The sequence below is a fragment of the Salmo salar genome, chromosome 17 (genome assembly GCF_965601325.2).
Source record: "Salmo salar chromosome 17, fSalSal1, whole genome shotgun sequence".
Classification (NCBI taxonomy): Eukaryota; Metazoa; Chordata; class Actinopteri; order Salmoniformes; family Salmonidae; genus Salmo; species Salmo salar.
Genome location: NC_138307.1, coordinates 30008511 through 30029132, shown reverse-complemented (window position 1 = coordinate 30029132; position 20622 = coordinate 30008511). Strand labels below are relative to the sequence as shown.

The 20622-nt window shown below is 40.8% G+C and overlaps 1 protein-coding gene across 1 annotated transcript in view; it reads right to left on the bottom strand.

The window, feature by feature from the left end:
* Positions 1–589: 589 nt before the first annotated feature.
* LOC106575980 (uncharacterized) overlaps positions 590–20622 on the bottom strand; it is a 185525-nt gene continuing 165492 nt past the window's right edge. The window contains exon 5 of the mRNA XM_082964425.1: positions 590–1342. Within this exon, the coding sequence (XP_082820551.1) occupies positions 846–1342 (497 nt within the window). The 3' untranslated portion in view covers positions 590–845. The remainder of the gene's footprint in view (positions 1343–20622) is intronic.

Below are 20622 nucleotides of genomic sequence, written 5' to 3'. Positions count from 1 at the left end.
GTTTTGTGGGAGCATAATGAACGCTAAGTACTTGGTGTTATTTGGACATAAATTATGAACTTTGTCAAAAGAAACCACATTTGTTCCGGACCTGGGATGCCTTCCGGACCTGGGATGCCTGCCTTCTGATGGAGATAATCAAAGGTAAGGGGATATTTACAATGTTATTATCGATTTTAGATGATGCTAACTGTATAGCATAGCCTGTTGTTCTTAGCATAGCACCCCGTTTATTGCAAAATGTGATTTCCCAGTAAAGTTATTTTGAGATCTGGCCATTCGGTAGCAATTACGAGATTATAATATATTATTCTTTGAATGACAATATTATAATTTACCAATGTTTTCGAATAGTAATTTTGTTATGTTCACCGGAAGCATTTCAGAGAAGAAAAAAATCTGAATTTCACGCTACTGTAAAATGCTGTTTTTGGATATAAATATGAACTTGATGGAACAAAAAATGCATGTATTGTATAACATAATGTCCTAGGAGTGTCATCTGATGGAGATTGACAAAAGTTAGTGCATAATTCAAGCTGGTTTCTGCTTTTGGTGACGCCTGACCTTGAATTGAAAATGGATGTTTGTACTTTTGTGGCTATGTACTGTCCTAACATAATCTAACTTTATGCTTTTGCCGTAAAGCCTCTTTGAAAATCGAACAATGTGGTTAGATTAAGGAGATGTTTATCATTTAAATTGTGTAAAATAGTTGATTGTTTGAGAAATTGAAATTATTAGATTTTTGATGTTTTGAATTTCCAGCCTTGTTAGCAATCCCGGCTCGGGGTTCATTGTTAACCTGTAGCCCCAACAGGTTAAAAAAAAATTCTACAGTCAGATCAGTGGTAAGGCTTCTCTCCTTTATGTTTACCTTGGTGTCTTTTTAAATTGCTCAGTAGAGATAAACTCTTTCCACAGTCAGAGCAGGAGTACGGCTTCTCTCCCGTGTGTGTTCTCTGATGAACCTTTAGCTCATTTGATGTAATGAAGCATTTTACACAGTCAGAGCAGGAGTAAGGCTTCACTCCTGCATGTATACGTTCATGTGTTTTTAAGGGGCCAAGTTGAGAGAAACTCTTTCCACAGTCAGAGCAGGAGTAAGGCTTATCTCCTGAGTGCACTCTCTGATGAACTGTCAGAGCCCCTGATGTTGTGAATCTCTTCCCACAGTCAGTACAATAATACAGATTATCTCTTGTGTGTATTTTTAGGTGTATTTTTAGCTTTGATAGAAATGGGAAAATCTCCACACAATGTGGGCAGTGGTGAGACCTCGTAGCTCTGTGATCTTCCTGCTGTTGCTCTCTGGATGTAGAGAATGTCTCAACATGGTCTCCTGTGTGAACAACATCAAAAGAACCAGTCAGTGGGTGCGATATACATGTCAATCAAATTTATATGAAGCCCTTTTTACATCAGCAGTTGTCAGAAAGTGCTTTACAGAAACCCAGCCTAAAATCCACAAAGAGTAAGCAATGCAGAAGCACAGTGGCCAGGAAAAACTCCCTAGAAAGCAGGAACCTTGGAAGAAACGTAGAGGAACCAGGCCCAAATGGGTGGTAAGTCCTCTTCTGGGTGACATGTGTATTCATGTACAATACAAAAGAAAATAAAACTATTCTAAAAGTGGGTAAAAGATTAAAGCTAAAAAGGGGTGTGTCATCCTCCACTCACTATCACAAGGGTTAGTAACTACACAGACTAATTTCATAGAACTTTAAAACACTGGCAGTTTGTCTACTTCACTTCTTTAGTCTACTCTCTGATCACTCCAGATATCCCAGTGAATAAAACAAATGCTGACAATACTGGTGTCAAACCATGCAAGTGTCAGTAGCATGAAATAACATCTACCTTCTCATTGAAACAGTTCATCTCCTCATCTTTAATGTTGACATTCAGCTCCAGTGTTTGACTGCAGTCTTCCAGCTTCACTGATGCCATCTCTGGATCCTGTGGTGCAAACTGGGCTCCACTGTCACAATCAGGACCGAGTGACTGTAGGTTTGGACTCAGTGTGGAAGGAGAGAGGCAGGCTGGGTTTGTCCTCACTGTTGATGTTACCGGCCTCAGACTTAATTCAAGTCGTCCTTTAGCAACATTGACAAACAGACACAAAATGTTATTGTCTTGACAGTTCTGGCACTTTATTCTCTAAAAATGTATGATTATCTAATTCAGTGTTGGACTTGGACTGAAATAGGTGCCGGCACTCATTTTTAGGTGCAGGAGTTCCAAAATACTGTTGAGATAATATTTTATAAGAGGAACATGAGCTCAAGCAGTAGACATTTCAGATGCCGGTACTCAGCTACGACGAGCTCCTGTCCAAGACAAGCACTGATCTCATCTCAACAGATCAGGTAGATAAGAATTGACAACAGTACATTAATTCATTAAAATTGGACAAAGCACATCCTTTTACTTTGTCTACACAACTTAAGTGCACTTAACCTCTAGTAGATTTTCCCAAATTCACATAAATTACTCAAAACTATTTAGTACAAGGTTGCAGTATGTTTTAAGTAGCACTATGTACTATTTTCCTGAATAATCTTGTCTTCACTGTATTATTTCAAAAACCAATAGTATTTCGCGTTCACACCATACTAACATTTACAGATAAACATAGAAACAACTGCATGCGTCTGAATATTAGTACACATGTAGAAAACTGATAATCATTACATTCAGCTTCAAAATTGTAGTGCGACCGTGAAATTGTCTCTGCACCAGCACTGAAGTCTGTTGACGCAGACAGAGTGGGCGCCGCCATTTTACCAGCTCGTGAATTTTACACAAAACCAATAACATAGCTAAACAAACTCAGAAATCTCAAATAAATAGATTCTTGAAGAAATTATGTACATCCATTCAGACAAACCCAAAGTATCTAACGTTACCTATATGACATAAAGTAGTTTATCACGTTCTTCACTCAGTTTGACACAACATAACACATCAAACCTTTACCAAACGTGACAATACCTTAACAGATCTGTTACCTAGCATTTCCCATGTTCTTTCGATAATAGGATATTTAAACCATTTAATCAATTTTAGAATAAGGCTGTATTGTAATAAAATGTGGATAAAGTAAAGGTGTCTGAATAATTTCCCAAATCCACTGTATGCGGAATCCTTTCAGCAAGGTTGCTTCCCCTCCTCTCTAAGGAGTGTTTTACTCTCATTGTGAAGCGTGATAAATCCCCAACAAAATGTGAAAGTTAGACCGATTTCTCTTCTGAACTCCGAGTCAAGAATTTCTGCTAAAGCCTAAGCAAGGAGATTGGATGGAGTTCTCCCATATCTAATACACAAAGACCAAAATGGCTATGTGAAAAACCATCAAGGTTTTCACAATGTGAGGAGAATACTAAACATAGTGCACATGTGAAGGGTCCCCTGATACTGCCATACTCTCACTTGATGAAGAGAAGGCATTCCATAGAGTTGATTGGTCTTATTTCAAGTGCTTAAGAGATTTGGGTTTGGGAACTACTTCTGTAAATGGATTAAGATTTGATATACCAACCCCACTGCATAAGTTGCAACTAACAACTTGATTTCACAACCTTTTAAGCTTTTCGGGGCATGAGACAAGGATGTCTGGCCAGTCCAGGACTCGTTCTTTTAGCTATAGAAACCTTTGCCATTGCATTAATGGAATTAAAACATCAGATTTTGAACATCGAGTGACCCTGTATGCCGATGATACCCTCTTATTCCTAACAGATCTAAAGAACTCTTGCTTCAATTTAATTAATAACTTGTCCGTTTTTTGGTTTTAAAGTTAATAAAACCAAATCTTCCATCCTTTTCCTCAACAAGCAAGAGAGACTGAATCCAGTTGTACAGCATCTATTTGTGAATACAAAACAAGGTTTCACATATCTTGGTATTAAAATCACACCAGAAATTAGCTCCTTGAGCTCAACAAATTATGAACCAATGGTAACGAGTAACATAATCCATCAACAGATGAACATTACTGCTTGTATCCGTTACTGGTAGAATAAATGTCATTAAGATTAATATTCTGCCCAAATTTCTTTATCTATTTCAATCAATTCCTCTGGCTCCACCAACTTTATTTATTTTTTCCAAAGATCTGAAAGATACCTGGAGCAACAGCAAACCAAGGCTTAGACTTTATCTTCTTTATTTGGCCTGTGACAGAGGGGGGTTGCAACATCCAAACTTACAGTGGTATGTATTACTTGGCTGCACAATTTAGGGCTGCAATGTTTTGGTTCTCCAAGAAACCATACTTACCCTGGTTGCAGACTGAAATGCTATCCACTAAAGGCTTAACTTTGGATGGATTTGTACTCTGATTCTTTCACAAAATGTCGTTGAAAATTGTCTTAAGAACATAATACTCTTGCAAGAACTTTGTGAATTCAATTTAGACTTTAATACAGAGTAGCAAAGCCGAGCCCCTCCATGAAAAATACTAAATTCTCATATTACAGAGTCCTATCTTTATAGGATTCTGTCTTTGCATAACGTATAGAGTCCCCTCCCTCTATATGAAAATAGCTTTCCTTGTTCTTCACCATTATCTCTCCATATCAGTTCTTGCTTGTTAACGCCCACATTGACAGCTTTATAGGTTATAATGGTAGCAGGGCCTGGTCCTATATGTTCCATTCCTTATATAGCCATTCTGTCTCAGCTCTTCAAAGTGGACAACCTAAATGCTGCTAATAATGGAAATGGAATCAGAGTCATGAGTTTTGCTCCCACATAAACTAAAGAAGAATACTACTAATCCCGTTGTTAAAAACACAAACTATATACCACAAAGTACAGCAATATCTGTGTGAATCCCCTGTATTATCCAGGTTTACACCAATTTTGAGCAATGACAATTTCACAAGAAAGGGTATTGTTAAAGTAATGGACTGGTATTGTTAAAGTAATTAACTGGTTTAAAGAATGGACAACGACAAGTATTGCTAATGTGATGGACTTATACAATATAAAAAAGGGTCTCATGTCGTTTGAGGAACTAAAGGGAAGATTTAACTTACCACAAAGCATTTTTTCAAATACTTACAATTGAGAAGCTTTTCCAGTTTAAAACAATCAGCCCTACAACCTCCATTGACCACTTTGGAAACGCTCCCTGTTAATGTGTGTTACAGGAGAGGTCACATGACATCATTATATGGGAAAATGGTAGCTACTCATAAAGACAACTCTGATAGTAAGAGACTTCAGTGGATACAAGATATGCAGGAAGATATTTCAGGACTGGGGTATGATATGCTGTAGAGCACAGATACAGACAATAAACACCCTCCTGAGATTGTTGCAATACAATTGGATAATGAGAACCTATATCACCCTTGTTAAGCTCCACAAATTTGACCCTAATAGCCCAGACCTGTGTGTTAAATGTAACATGCATTTAGGCACCTTGTATCATTGCCTGTGGGAATGTGCTGAGATAAATGTTTTGGAGCTCAGTACTGCGCTATATCTCTGAGATGACTTCTACCCCAATACCACAAATCCCTAAACTATGCCTCCTAAATCTTTACCCAGAGAATCTCTTTACATTGGAGAAAAAAGAAAAATGGTTGACCTCTGTCTATTACAAGCTAGATGTTTAATAGCTCTCCACTGGAAGTATGTCAGTTCCCTCACTTGGTCATTGGTTAAAATAATTAACGTCAAGTCTGGCTCTTGAAAAATGTACTTATATAGTGAAAAAGAAAGCCCCAGAGTGTCATAATATTTGGGATCTGTTTTGTGAGTTTTTGCAAACCGGTGATATTCTAGAAGCATTGGAACTGCAAATGTGTATATTCTACACCAGTCTCAACGTCAACAGTGAAGAGGTGACTCCGGGATGCTGGCCTTCCAGGCAGAGTTGCAAAGAAAAAACCATATCTCAGACTGGCAAATAAAAAGAAACGATTAAGATGGGCAAAATAACATAGACACTGGCCAGCATCCCGGAGTCGCCTCTTCACTGTTGACGTTGAGACTGGTGTTTTGCGGGTACTATTTAATGAAGCTGCCAGTTGAGGACTTGTGAGGCGCTTGTTTCTCAAACTAGACACTCTAATGTACTTGTCCTCTTGCTCAGTTGGTCACCGGGGCCTCCCACTCCTCTTTCTATTCTGGTTAGAGACAGTTTGTGGTGTTCTGTGAAGGGAGTAGTACACAGCGTTGTACGAGATCTTCAGTTTTTTGTTTCTGGCCATTTTGAGTCTGTAATCGAACCCACAAATGCTGATGCTCCAGATACTCAACTAGTCTAAAGAAGGCCAGTTTTATTGCTTCTTTAATCAGACAACAGTTTTCAGCTGTGCTAACATAATTGCAAAAGGGTTTTATAATGATCAATTAGCCTTTTAAAATGATAAACTTAGATTTGCTTACACAACGTGCCATTGGAACACAGGGGTGATGGTTGCTGATAATGGGCCTGTAATGGGCCTAATACGCCTATGTAGATATTCCATAAAAAAATCAGCCGTTTCCAGCTAGAATAGTCATTTACAACATTAACAAGGTCTACACTGTTTCTGATCAATTTGATGTTATTTTAACGGACAAAAAAATAGCTTTTCTTTCAAAAACAAGGACATTTCTAAGTGACCCCAAACTTTTGACCGGTAGTGTATATTGATGATTTATAAAGCCAGGCACACTTAACAGTTAGGCTATTGATTATAGGTCTAGTTAAGTTGGGGTTTCCTCTCTTTCTCCCATTTTCTTAGACAGTAAGGCAAGGGCTGTTTTCTCATCTCTTCATTCTGCTGCCATCTCTGCCGCATTGTTCTCAACACCAATATGCTGGTTAACTTTGCTATTATGCACAAAGCAACATGGTCTCTAGGAAAAGGCGCCAACTCAACAGCGCACTGATGTGTTTCAGAACCGTGGACATCGGCCACTATCGAACAAGGGAGAAGGCACATTTGTTATAAAATATAATTTTTTATTAGTGTTGCACCATTGCTTATGTAATATAACCATATACAATTTCAGTAGCACATGTATTAGAGTGATGGACTGTGCCATCCCCACAGCCTTCACAATGGATCAGTCCACTCAGACAGGAGCCAATCAGACAGTGTCTTGTACACCATGATATTTTGGATGAAAATAAATCTCAGTTGACCAACAGCCTATCGACCAAACTAAATGGGGTCAGCCCTAGATCAATGACATCAACATTTAAGTACATGAAAAATAATTAAAGTGAATCAGAGATTTTTTTTAAATCTCATGTTAGCTAGCTAGATTGCAAGCTAGCCACCTAGCTAACTATGATGGTGAGCTAGCCTGTTGGTCAAGTCAGTCACCCAACACGGAGCAAGTAGCCTACTTGATTTAGCTTGCCTTGTCTTTTTGTTGTTAAAGTTTTCTTTGATAACAAAATGAAATGCATTTGTCATTAAGTATTAGAGTTAAAAACTAGCTAGTGATTATATTTTGTCCCTAGCTAGCCAGACAAAAGACAGAGGGGTGCTGTGGAGGTAAATTGGATGGCTATATTTGACTAACTGGTCATATCCCCTAGCTAGATGACTAACTGGCTAGATATCATTAGGTGTCTGTTTATCTGTGATATAATATAAAATATTAAGCATTCTGGCTGTTGATTGCAAGATAGAATGATGTAATGTTAGAGCCTAAACCTTATAACAGCTTATTGACTTTGACTTTGTGGTGGTCAGTTTGGTAACTAAATGTTCCTGGTAAAGCTGGCTTGTGACTTTGCTACTTACAGGCATACGTGATCATATTATTTCAGTTATGGACTATCAGATATGCAATTATATGACATGTTTTCTCAAATATTATAGTGAAAACCTTTGGATATTGTCACTTTGTCACCTTGCAATGGATAACTTGTGGATACATTATTCACTTTCACTGATGATTACCTTTCATATACTGAAGTGTATTCTGAATAAAACTTTGTCAATCTTAGGCTATTCTTTGGAAGGGTTGTCACTGATTTACATTGAGTTTTAAAATGGACAGAGGAGACCAGTACCAGAGGATAATGCATTCCCTGTCCGTGAGGAGGTGGACACTGACAGCAGATGAGCTCTGGGTCATTGCTGCGGAAGGCCTGCAGGATGAGGAGGACTATGAAGGCCTTCTTAGAGTAAGATGCCATTGATGCTACTGGGAGGTCTTCTTAGAGGAAGATGTCCTTGATGCTGAGCTACTGGGAGGAAGTTGAGGAGCCACCAGAAGCCTCTCAGCCAAACTCTTCAACTGGAAGGTAACTTGAAATGGTCTTATTGTTATATATTAATCAGACTATCTATACTTCTGGTCATGTAGTGTATGTGGACAACTGCTTGTCGAACATCTCATTCCAAAATCATGGCCATTAATATGGAGTTGGTGCCCCCTTTGCTGCTATAACAGCCTCAACTCTTCTGGGAAGGCTTTCCACTAGATGTTGTAACATTGCTACGGGGACGTGCTTCCATTCAGCCACAAGAGCATTAGTGAGGTTGGGCACTGATGTTGGGAGACTAGCCCTGGCTCGCAGTCAGCGTTTCAATTCATGCCAAAAGTGTTCGATGGAGTTAAGGTCAGGGCTGTGCAGGCCAGTCAAGTCTTTCCACACTGATCTCGACAAAGCAATTCTGTATGGACCTCGCTTTGTGCACGAGTGCATTGTCATGCTGAAACAGGAAAGGGCCTTCCCCAAACTGTTGCCACAAAGTTGGAAGCACCGAATCATCTAGAATGTCATTGTATACTCTAACATTAAGATTTCCCTTCACTGGAACTAAGGGGCCTAGCCCGAACCATGAAAAACATCCCCAGACCATTATTCCTCCTACACCAAACTTTACAGTTAGCACTATGCATTGGGGTAGGTAGCGTTCTCCTGGCATCCGCCAAACCCAGATTCTTCCATCGGACTGCCGATGGTGAAGCGTGATTCATCACTCCAGCAAACACGTTTCCACTGCACCAGAGTCCAATGGCGGCGAGCTTTATACAACTCCAGCCGACGCTTGGCATTGTGATCTTAGGCTTGTGTGTTGCTGCTCGGCCATGGAAAACCCATTTCATGAAGTGCCCGACTAACAGTTATTGTTACTGATGTTGCTTCCAGAGGCAGTTTGGAACCCGGTAGTCAGTGTTGCAATCTAGGGCAGACGATTTTTACGTGCTACGTGCTTCACACTCTGAGGTCCCATTCTGTGAGCTTGTCTGGCCTACCACATCGTGGCTGAGCCATTGTTGCTCCTAGACATTTTCCACTTCACAATAACAGGACTTACAGTTGACTGGGGTAGCTCTAGCAGGGAAGAAATTTGACGAACTGACTTGTTGGGAAGATGTCCTCCTATGACAGTGCCATGTTTAAAGTCACTGAGCTCTTCAGGAAGGCCATTCTACTGTTAATGATTGTCTTTAGAGATTGCATGGCTGTGTGCTCGATTTTATACACGGGTGTGGCTGATATAGCCGAATTCACTAATTTGAAAGGATGTCCACATACTTTTGTATATATAGTGTAGTTTGCACCTTGTATTCCCAAGATTGTATTCCTAAGATTATTATTTAAATAAAGTTTGTTTTATTAATATTTTAGCACTTGTTTATGTCTTTCCTTTTCATATGTAAGACTAAATGCTATTTGTAAATTGTTTTGGTGCAGAAATGTGTTTAATATACTATCCAGATAAGAAAGTGTCTGATCAAAGAAAAAATATATGGAATACAGTCACTAAAACATCTGTTACTCATTCACAGTAAAAGGCAGTGTATTCATGGATGCCAAGGAAACCTAGGCTTCCCCCCCCCAAAGAAAATGTACCAAGAAAAAAAACATAAAATAATCTTTGTCTTTTCAAAAACGTCCCTCAGTTCACAAGAGGCTGAATGTGTATCTCACCAGATAAAAGCATCCGAGAGAACGAAACAGTGCCCCTCTGTCTCAGTACGTGTAGCATATCTGATGCCGTCTGATCCAAAACAGTATAACATTGTTGCTGCCCGTAGCATGGAATGGAAGGGAAGATAGAGCATTTGGCCTCCCTTGATAAAAATGTTTTTTTGCCAATCAGCGTTGAGCTAAACTGAGTGAACTCAGCTGTGAATGGTCCTGGTGCACCAAAAGGGAAGGGAAGCCAGTTTGGATTTGCCTTCAGACCAATCACATCACATGCTAAACATAACTGACAGAAAAAATCTGGAATTGTTGCATCTCGTTGTGTTATTGTCCACCGGTGGCTAGTTAGCTAAAATCGTCCCTTTCCTAAATTAGCCATGGATGGAGAGAGATTTTGACTTGTGGCTTTACTTAATTCTCCGTACTGGCCAATGATTATAACAGTGATTCTGGTCCAACCATACATTGCACCCCTGGCCTGAGAGGATGGAAGTTCAACATGTAGCTAGATGTAGTATGCTAATGTTACCTAGCTGATAATGGTGTAAAGTACTTGAATAAAAAATACTTGAAAGTACTACTTTAGTTTTTGGGGGTGTCTGTCCTTTATTATGTATATATTTTTGCCAACTTTTAAAGAAAAGAATGTACTTTTTACTCCACACATTTTCCCTGACACCCAAAGGTACTCGTTACATTTTGACAGGAAAAATAGTCAAATTCACACACTTAAAGAGAACATCCCTGGTCATCCCTACTGCCTCTGATCTGGCGGACTCACTAAACACAAATGCTTTGTTTGTAAATTAATGTCTGAGGTGTTGTAGTGTGCCCCTGGCTATCCGTAAATTTAAAAAATTGTGCCTTCCGGTTTGCATAATGTAAGGAATTTGAAATTAGTCATACTTTTACTTTTGATACTAAAGTATATTTAAAACAGAAAACTGTTACTCAAGTAGAATTCTACTGGGTGACTATCACTTTTAGTTGAGTCATTTTCTATTACGGTATCTTTACTTTTACTCAAGTATGACAAATCGGTACTTTTTCCACCACTGCTAGCTGGCATGGCGCATCGTTTTCCATGAAAGTAAGTTAGACTAGTGAGCAAGAATTTTAGCCAGCTAGCCTAGGACAACAGAAACTAAAAGTGTTTAGTGTATGACAGAGTCATAGACCGTTTAGGCAACATGAAAGAAGATGGCATTGGTGTTTCTCTACAAGTAGGGGGAGACATGTTTTTCCACTTGCATGCATGCACACACGGAAATCAGTACCATGGACAGCCATATCATATTTAGCTTTGGTATTTTTTGATCACTGTATTAGACTAAGCATAGGTGATTAGATTATGTTGAAATGGTGAAGGTGAAATGGTGCTGGAATAGTGGAGGCAGCTCTTGTTTTCTTTGTGACTTGCGGTAACTCTCCGTGGTTCTAAATCAATAGTTGTTTAGTAGTCCGAAAATGTCGGAAACATTATCTTGCTTGAACATGCTGTAGGTAATGTAACTTTTTGTTACACACTATGTTTTGTAGACTTCACCGGAGAGATGTTGCTCTCCGGTTTTGGAATGAAAACAAATGTGTGGTTGAATTTATTCTGCCACTGTGTCTTCTTATTGTCTCGAGCCTTAGGCCTATATATCACGGTGACAAGGCATATTAACTTACAGCTATAGCTGTAATTATCACAACACATGGTTTGTAATATGTTTTTGCCTTCCTCAGTGATTTTACCCATGCACCACTCTTTGGTAAAAAAGGATTTCTATTCATTTCAGATTATCATTAGAAAGTTGTGAATGGTAGTTGTTTTGGAAAAAAGCGTTGATTATCGTATAAGATACACATTTGCACGTGTTTTTTCTTGACTGGTCACAAAGCCAAAACATGTAAATACATCGACTCTTTATTAAATTACATTTAAATCATACACGTTCAAAAATAAAAAACCTACATCTCTAGCTACTTGATTTATAAAATCGTTTGTCATGTTTTTCCACTCACTCGGTTTGACATAAATAACACATACAAACTTTAGAAAACGTGCTAATACCTTGACGGATTTGTTACCTTGCATGTTATGATATGTTCTTTCGACGTTAGAAAGTTTTAACGTGCTATTACATACCTGTAGTAATAAATAGAATCAGACACAAAGGTTACCGTCTTTACAGCACAGTTCTAGCGTTTCCTTTATCTGAAGAATTGTGCGCGCTTCCCCGGAACTACTTCTTCTTCTTCGGAGTTTTAACGGCGGTTGGAATCGAATATGTTACATTACCGCCCCCAACTGTACTATAATATAAACCCATTATACTTTTGATACAAAAGGGGAAAAGCAAAAACTTTTAAAAAAACGGTACAAAAATAAATAAATAAATACTTATAAAAAAACACTCAACTAACACTAAACTCATTAAAAACCCAGTACCCCATTCCACTACTTTGACCCCATCTACTCCTGCACCATGCCAATGACCTGGGAGGATGGGACACCACCACTCAACACACCCTGTACCTCTTCTGAAGTCAAATCGCACACTGCCTGGGTTGTGCTGGCCTGGCTGGATTGGGCTGGCGTGGGAGGACGGGACACCACAATGGGGGAACACAACTGATATGAATGCATAGGCCTCAATCCACACCAAAGCAAAGCTCTAGAATGGAAGGTCACATGTTGGAGATGATGACATAGGAGTCAACCAAAGTTACTTAGAGGTAACTCAACTTTATTCTCTGCATCTCTGAATGTCCACAATATTGTAAAACATGTTACAAAGTAGACAGTCCCCGTTGCCTATATCTTTCCCTATTTTGTACATGGTATGACACTGATGGGGTGATTTTACAATTTTGTGCAGTACTATTTACAGATTGCTGAAAACAATTAGCCAATTACACACATTTCTGTTCTGATGAAAACAGAGTGAATTCGGGGGTCTCTATTGAGGCGCACAAAAACATATTTAATGGGCCTAATAATAAGAAAGTCAATTCAATGGATAAAATGAATTTCCCTTTTAATGTGGCATCAACACAACCAGTCATGATATTTTCATCTGATTTGTCAAACAAATCACTTCAAAATGTAGGCTACTTTTGTGCATGCTCTTCCACTCCCAATTTATTTCAGCATCCAAACTGCATGTATAACCTACTAGCGCCATTTGATGAATGGAAATAGACATCTGTTACAAAACACCAAAAGGTTTGCCTAAAGAAGTTCATCAATTGCCATTGATTGGGCCTACATTAATTGATGCGCCTTGCAGACAAATTGACATTTTTTTGTTGCCTGAAAAGTTGTAATGTGCCTACAGTATATCATATATGTAGCCTGTTGGGTAACGGCAAATTCATTTGGGCTTTTTTGGACATGGTGTCATTAAATGTGGTTAATATAGGGCTCATTAAATGTATTTAATATATGGCTCATCAGGCTCAGGTAGCATCAGGTTTGAATTTTCATGCTGATCAAAGCTCCAATCAAATCCAGACATTTATATGCTTTATAATGCTTTTGAATGACACTTTCGGTTCTTGCGGGAAATACCTGGTTACGCGGGAGAAAAGTGATTTATTCTCTGTTAATACCGGGTTACCCGGGAGAAAAGTGATATATTCTCGGGATGGAACATTTGTAAGATACCGTGAAAATATTGAACCCTAATGAGCATACAGTTTGATTCACAAGACACCAACCAAGTAACTTACATATACTGTACCTTCAACAGTTCTAATGGCATTTTATGTCCATGATATGAAGTTTGTTCTAGTGACTGAGTAAGCCTAAATGTAAATGTAAGCATCAAAAGTGCCATGTTTGTACAGTTTATTATGTGGAGGAAACATTCAGGCAGCCAGGACCACGCCATGCCCGCTCCGTAGGCCGTACTGTAGGTCTACCTCTCACTGCAGTCCAGTGCCATGGATGGACATCTTTGAAGTTTGTCCTCTAGTAATTTAGGACGGCAACTTTATGAAGGCCTCCTCACAATGGCCTTATCATACAACGCTCTACAGAAAGATACAAAAAATACAGGCTATTTTTATTGTTCACATTATTTGCGTTGATGATGTATTGAAGTCAAGTGGTTCAACATTCAAATGCAGTTTGCGACAGACGCTCTCCACAATAGACCATCAGGCACAGGCCTTGTGAAGGTCCTCTCCAGTCTAGCCCTAAACTATGCCCACCAGCAGAGATGGATAGTGGCCCAATACCTCAGTGTCCAGCAGAGGCACAAGCAGGAAGCTGTGGAGTTGAAGGTACAGGTGGAGAGAAACAGGAAGTTGACGATAAAAGCCAACAAAGAAACTACTGCTAGCCGAGGAACTGCATTTGAGAACAGATCAATAGAAAGATCTGGCTAACACTTATGACAAAGAACGTGAACAAACTCTTGACCAAGTCCATATTCTACAGGAACAACTCGTTTTAGCCCAAAATAAATACGATGACGTCCACACAAAACTAGATGAATCTGACGAGCTAGCTAAACACAGGGGCGAGCAACTTGATGCCCTGCAAACAGTTTTGAATGAAACCACTCAAAGCAATAATGTTCTATTCCAAAAGCTGCAGACCAAAGACGATCAGTTAATGAACACATTTACCAAGGTGGATGACAAAACAGCGGAACTCCTTGAAGTCGCTGATTTAATGAACGATGAGAAAGCCCAGGTGAGAAAGTTGGAAAACGTGACCCCTCTAAGCAAAAGGAGGACATTGCATCACTTAATCTCTTGCTCCGCACTCGAGACCTCTTCCTGAAAACCATGACAGATAAGTATGAGGCCGAGCGGAGCAAGTGCGACAACTATGTGTCTAAGATAAACACCCTCTCCCAGGTGGACTCAATACAGCAGAATACTGCGATACAGCAGAATACCACCCTTAGGTATCATCTGGAGGAACTCCAGAACAGGCACGCGCTATCGCGGGACTACCTAACCGAGCAACCTAGCTCACAACCGGAGCTCAGGGAACGAAGGAATGTAGACAACGGGAGATTTCAGACTTCACCTCTCTTAGGGGTCCCTCAGTCTTTTCCTCTTGGCCATTCGGCCCACAGTAACCTGGCGCCTCCTCGCCAACACAACCAAAGCTTGGCTTTTCCTCTTGGCCTTTCGGCCCACAATTCCCCACAGGAGGCTGCAGATGCTCCCCGCGCACTTGGCAGGGATCGCCTTGACAAAATCGTCAAACTTCCACTTTTTTGACCCCGGTCCAGGAAAGACAAACGACACTGAGACGTTCTTAGCAGACATAGAGGACGCCTTGGATGGCTACCCTAATGCTACAAATACCGACAGGCTTTACCTGTTGAAGCTAACGTCCAACAGACACGTAACAAGGTTCATCCATCTACAACAGCAACACGTGGAAAAACAACTACGCTAAACTTGCCACGGCTTTGAAAATAGAATTCAGTGGTTCTGCGACTCGCAAGCACGATAGCTTGTTGGCTAACAATGTCAAACAAGCTCGAAATGAACACTCACAAGACTATTATCATAGGCTTCGTTCAGCTTAATTTGGCATGCTCACTGAAACAGGAATGGAAGAGCTATTGCCTTTCAAACACCTGTTTCTGTTCACCCTCCTCCCAGTTAGGGGGAGTGATGAGCTCTACAGCAGAGTCTCACAACTCAATCGCTGGTTGAAAACTGTTTTCTGCCCCTCCCAAAAGATAGAATTTGTAGATAATTGGCCCTCTTTCTGGGACTCACCCGCAAACAGGACCAAGCCTGGCCTGTTGAGGAGTGACGGACTCCATCCTAGCTGGAGGGGTGCTCTCATCTTATCTACGAACATAGACAGGGCTCTAACTCCTCTAGCTCCACAATGAAATAGGGTGCAGGCCAGGCAGCAGGCTGTTAGCCAGCCTGCCAGCTTAGTGGAGTCTGCCACTAGCACAGTCAGCGTAGTCAGCTCAGCTTTCCCCATTGAGACCGTGTCTGTGCCTCGAACTAGGTTGGCCAACTAGGTTCGCTTTAGCAATCTCACTAGTATAAAGACCTCCTCCATTCCTGCCATTATTGAAAGAGATTGTGATACCTCACATCTCAAAATTGGGCTACTTAATGTTAGATCCCTCACTTCCGAGGCAGTTATAGTCAATGAACTAATCACTGATCATAATCTTGATGTGATTGGCCTGACTGAAACATGGCTTAAGCCTGATGAATTTACTGTGTTAAATGAGGCCTCACCTCCTGGTTACACTAGTGACCATACCCCCCGTGCATCCGGCAAAGGCGGAGGTGTTGCTAACATTTACGAGAGCAAATTTCAATTTACAAAAAAAAAAACAATGACGTTTTCGTCTTTTGAGCTTCTAGTCATGTAATCTATGCAGCCTACTCACTCACTTTTTATAGCTACTGTTTACAGGCCTCCTGGGCCATATGCAGTGTTCCTCACCGAGTTCCCTGAATTCCTATCGGATCTTGTAGTCATAGCAGATAATATTCTAATTTTTGGTGACTTTAACATTCACATGGAAAAGTCCACAGACCCACTCTGTCACGTAGAGTAGGCCAGAAGGCTAAACTGGAAAACCTAACCTCTATAAAAAATAAAAAGATGGCGGAGCCGCAAAAGTTCTGTGCAAAGGTATTTATTTACATAGTGATTCCGGAACAAAACAACAGCACTGCCATCAAACATATACCTTATGGGACAGCTTAAAAACAATGCTGCCCCACCCACAGCTCAATCCAAAATGCCTCCCTAAGAACTGAAAGAGAGGCTCCTTTTGTAGGGGTAGCCCCTCCCCTCAGAACAATTAACACTAATTAATTAAGCAATTACCTATTCAACCTACAGTTTCCATTTATCTAAACATACCAAAATATATACATTGCAACACGTTTATGGAACAACATCACAATATAACATTTACAAAATTACATCACTACTGACAGTGTCTTCCAATATGCCCATTTACATTAATGAGCCATTCCGGACAGGCACTACAAAGTAAGCCCAATTCCCTTAGCTCGGGTCCTTATCCAGCATACCCGGAAGCTACAGAGATGGAGAGAGAGAGAGGAACAAAACAAACAACGCGCTCATCCATAACATCTAAGTATAATAAATATCGCTTATATTAAATATGAACACTTGTATGTTTATTTCTTTATACCATAACCGGTTACTGACGTAAGTGTGAAATGTATGTACTAAGATAGAGAAGTTAACTTGTGTGTCGACCCACATTGTTAACTTATCTGATAACGGAGCAGGGAGGAGTGATGAATGTGTGCGTGCGTTAAAGTACCAAATGCTGCCCGCGGCCAGTGACGGACTTCTACGTCACACACTCCAAAAGGCTTTCGGAGCCATCATCGACTCAGTGGGTTTTGTCCAACATGTCTCTGGACCTACTCACTGCCACAGTCATACTCTGGACCTAGTTTTGTCCCACGGAATAAATGTTGTGGATCTTAATGTTTTTCCTCATAATCCTGGATTATCGGACCACCATTTTATTGCATTTGCAATCGCAACAAATAATCTGCTCAGACCCCAACCAAGGAGCATTAAAAGTCGTGCTATAAATTCTCAGACAACCCAAAGATTCCTTGATGCCCTTCCAGACTCCCTCTGCCTACCCAAGGACGTCAGAGGACAAAAATCAGTTAACCACCTAACCGAGGAACTCAATTTAACCTTGCGCAATACCCTAGATGCAGTTGCACCCCTAAAAATTAAAAACATCTGTCACAAGAAACTAGCTCCCTGGTATACAGAAAATACGAGGTCTGAAGCAAGCTTCCAGAAAATTGGAACCGAAATGGCGCCACACCAAACTGGAAGTCTTCCGACTAGCTTGGAAAGACAGTACCGTGCAGTATCGAAGAGCCCTCACTGCTGCTCGATCATCCTATTTTTCCAACTTAATTGAGGAAAATAAGAACAATCCGAAATTTATTTTTGATACTGTTGCAAAGCTAACTAAAAAGCAGCCTTCGCAAATGGAGGATGGCTTTCACTTCAGCAGTAATAAATGTATTAACTTCTTTGAGGAAAAGATCATGATCATTAGAAAGCAAATTACGGACTCCTCCAAAGCTCCATTGTCCTGAGTCTACACAACTCTGCCAGGACCTAGGATCAAGGGAGATACTAAAGTGTTTTAGTACTATATCTCTTGACACAATGATGAAAATAATCATGGCCTCCAAACCCTCAAGCTGCATACTGGACCCTATTCCAACTAAACTACTGAAAGAGCTGCTTCCTGTGCTTGGCCCTCCTATGTTGAACATAATAAACGGCTCTCTATCCACCGGATGTGTACCAAGCTCACTAAAAGTGGCAGTAATAAAGCCTCTCTTGAAAAAGCCGAATCTTGACCCAGAAATTATAAAAAACTATCGGCCTATATCGAATCTTCCATTCCTCTCAAAAAATATAGAAAAAGCTGTTGCACAGCAACTCACTGCCTTCCTGAAGACAAACAATGTATACGAAACGCTTCAGTCTGGTTTTAGACCCCATCATAGCACTGAGACTGCACTTGTGAAGGTGGTAAATGACCTTTTAATGACGTCAGACCGAGGCTCTGCATCTGTCCTCGTGCTCCTAGATCTTAGTGCCGCTTTTGATACCATCGATCACCACATTCTTTTGGAGAGATTGGAAACCCAAATTGGTCTACATGGACAAGTTCTGGCCTGGTTTAAATCTTATCTGTAGGAAAGATATCAGTTTGTCTCTGTGAATGGTTTGTCCTCTGACAAATCAATTGTAAATTTCGGTGTTCCTCAAGGTTCCGTTTTAGGACCACTATTGTTTTCACTATATATTTTACCTCTTGGGGATGTCATTCGAAAACATAATGTTAAATTTCACTGCTATGCGGACGACACACAGCTGTACATTTCAATGAAACATGGTGAAGCCCCAAAATTGCCCTCGCTAGAAGCCTGTGTTTCAGACATAAAGAAGTGGATGGCTGCAAACTTTCTACTTTTAAACTCGGACAAAACAGAGATGCTTGTTCTAGGTCCCAAGAAACAAAGAGATCTTCTGTTGAATCTGACAATTAATCTGGATGGTTGTACAGTCGTCTCAAATAAAACTGTGAAGGACCTCGGCGTTACTCTGGACCCTGATCTCTCTTTTGAAGAATATATCAAGACGGTTTCAAGGACAGCTTTTTTCCATCTACGTAACATTGCAAAAATCAGAAACTTTCTGTCCAAAAATGACGCAGAAAAATTAATCCATGCTTTTGTTACTTCTAGGCTGGACTACTGCAATGCTCTACTTTCCGGCTACCCAGATAAAGCACTAAACAAACTTCAGTTAGTGCTAAATACGGCTGCTAGAATCCTGACTAGAACCAAAAAATGTGATCATATTACTCCAGTGCTAGCCTCCCTACACTGGCTTCCTGTTAAGGCAAGGGCTGATTTCAAGGTTTTACTGCTAACCTACAAAGCATTACATGGGCTTGCTCCTACCTATCTTTCCGATTTGGTCCTGCCGTACATACCTACACGTACGCTACGGTCACAAGACGCAGGCCTCCTAATTGTCCCTAGAATTTCTAAGCAAACGGCTGGAGGTAGGGCTTTCTCCTATAGAGCTCCATTTTTATGGAATGGTCTGCCTACCAATGTGAGAGACGCAGACTCAGTCTCAACCTTTAAGTCTTTACTGAAGACTTATCTCTTCAGTAGGTCCTATGATTAAGTATAGTCTGGCCCAGGAGTGTGAAGGTGAACGGAAAGGCTGGAGCAACGAACAGCCCTTGCTGTCTCTGCCTTGCCGGTTCCCCTCTTTCCACTGGGATTCTCTGCCTCTAACCCTTTTACAGGGGCTGAGTCACTGGCTTACTGGTGTTCTTCCATGCCGTCCATGGGAGGGGTGCGTCACTTGAGTGGGTTGAGTCACTGATGTGGTCTTCCTGTCTGGGTTGGCGCCCCCACTTGGGTTGTGCCATGGCGGAGATCGTTGTGGGCTATACTCGGCCTTGTCTTAAGTTGGTGGTTGGAGACATCCCTCTAGTGGTGTAGGGGCTGTGCTTTGGCAAAGTGGGTGGGGTTATATCCTGCCTGTTTGGCCCTGTCCGGGGGTATCATCGGATGGGGCCACAGTGTCTTCTGATCCCTCCTGTCTCAGCCTCCAGTATTTATGCTGCAGTAGTTTATGTGTCGGGGGGCTAGGGTCAGTCTGTTACATCTGGAGTATTTCTCTTGTCTTATCCGGTGTCCTGTGTGAATTTAAATATGCTCTCTCTAATTCTCTCTTTCTCTCTTTCTGTCTTTCTCTCGGAGGACCTGAGCACTAGGACCATGCCTCAGGACTACCTGGTATGATGACTCCTTGCTGTCCCCAGTCCACCTGGCTGTGCTGCTGCTCCAGATTCAACTGTTCTGCCTGCGGCTATGGAACCCTGACCTGTTCACCGGACGTGCTTGTTGCACCCTCGACAACTACTATGATTATTATTATTTGACCATGCTGGTCATTTATGAACATTTTAACATCTTGACCATGTTCTGTTATAATATCCACCCTGCACAGCCAGAAGAGGACTGGCCACTCCTCATAGCCTGGTTCCTCTCTAGGTTTCTTCCTAGGTTTTGGGCCTTTCTAGGGAGTTTTTCCTAGGGAGTTTTTCCTAGCCACCGTGCTTCTTTCACATGCATTGCTTGCTGTTTGGGGTTTTAGGCTGGGTTTCTGTACAGCACTTTGAGAT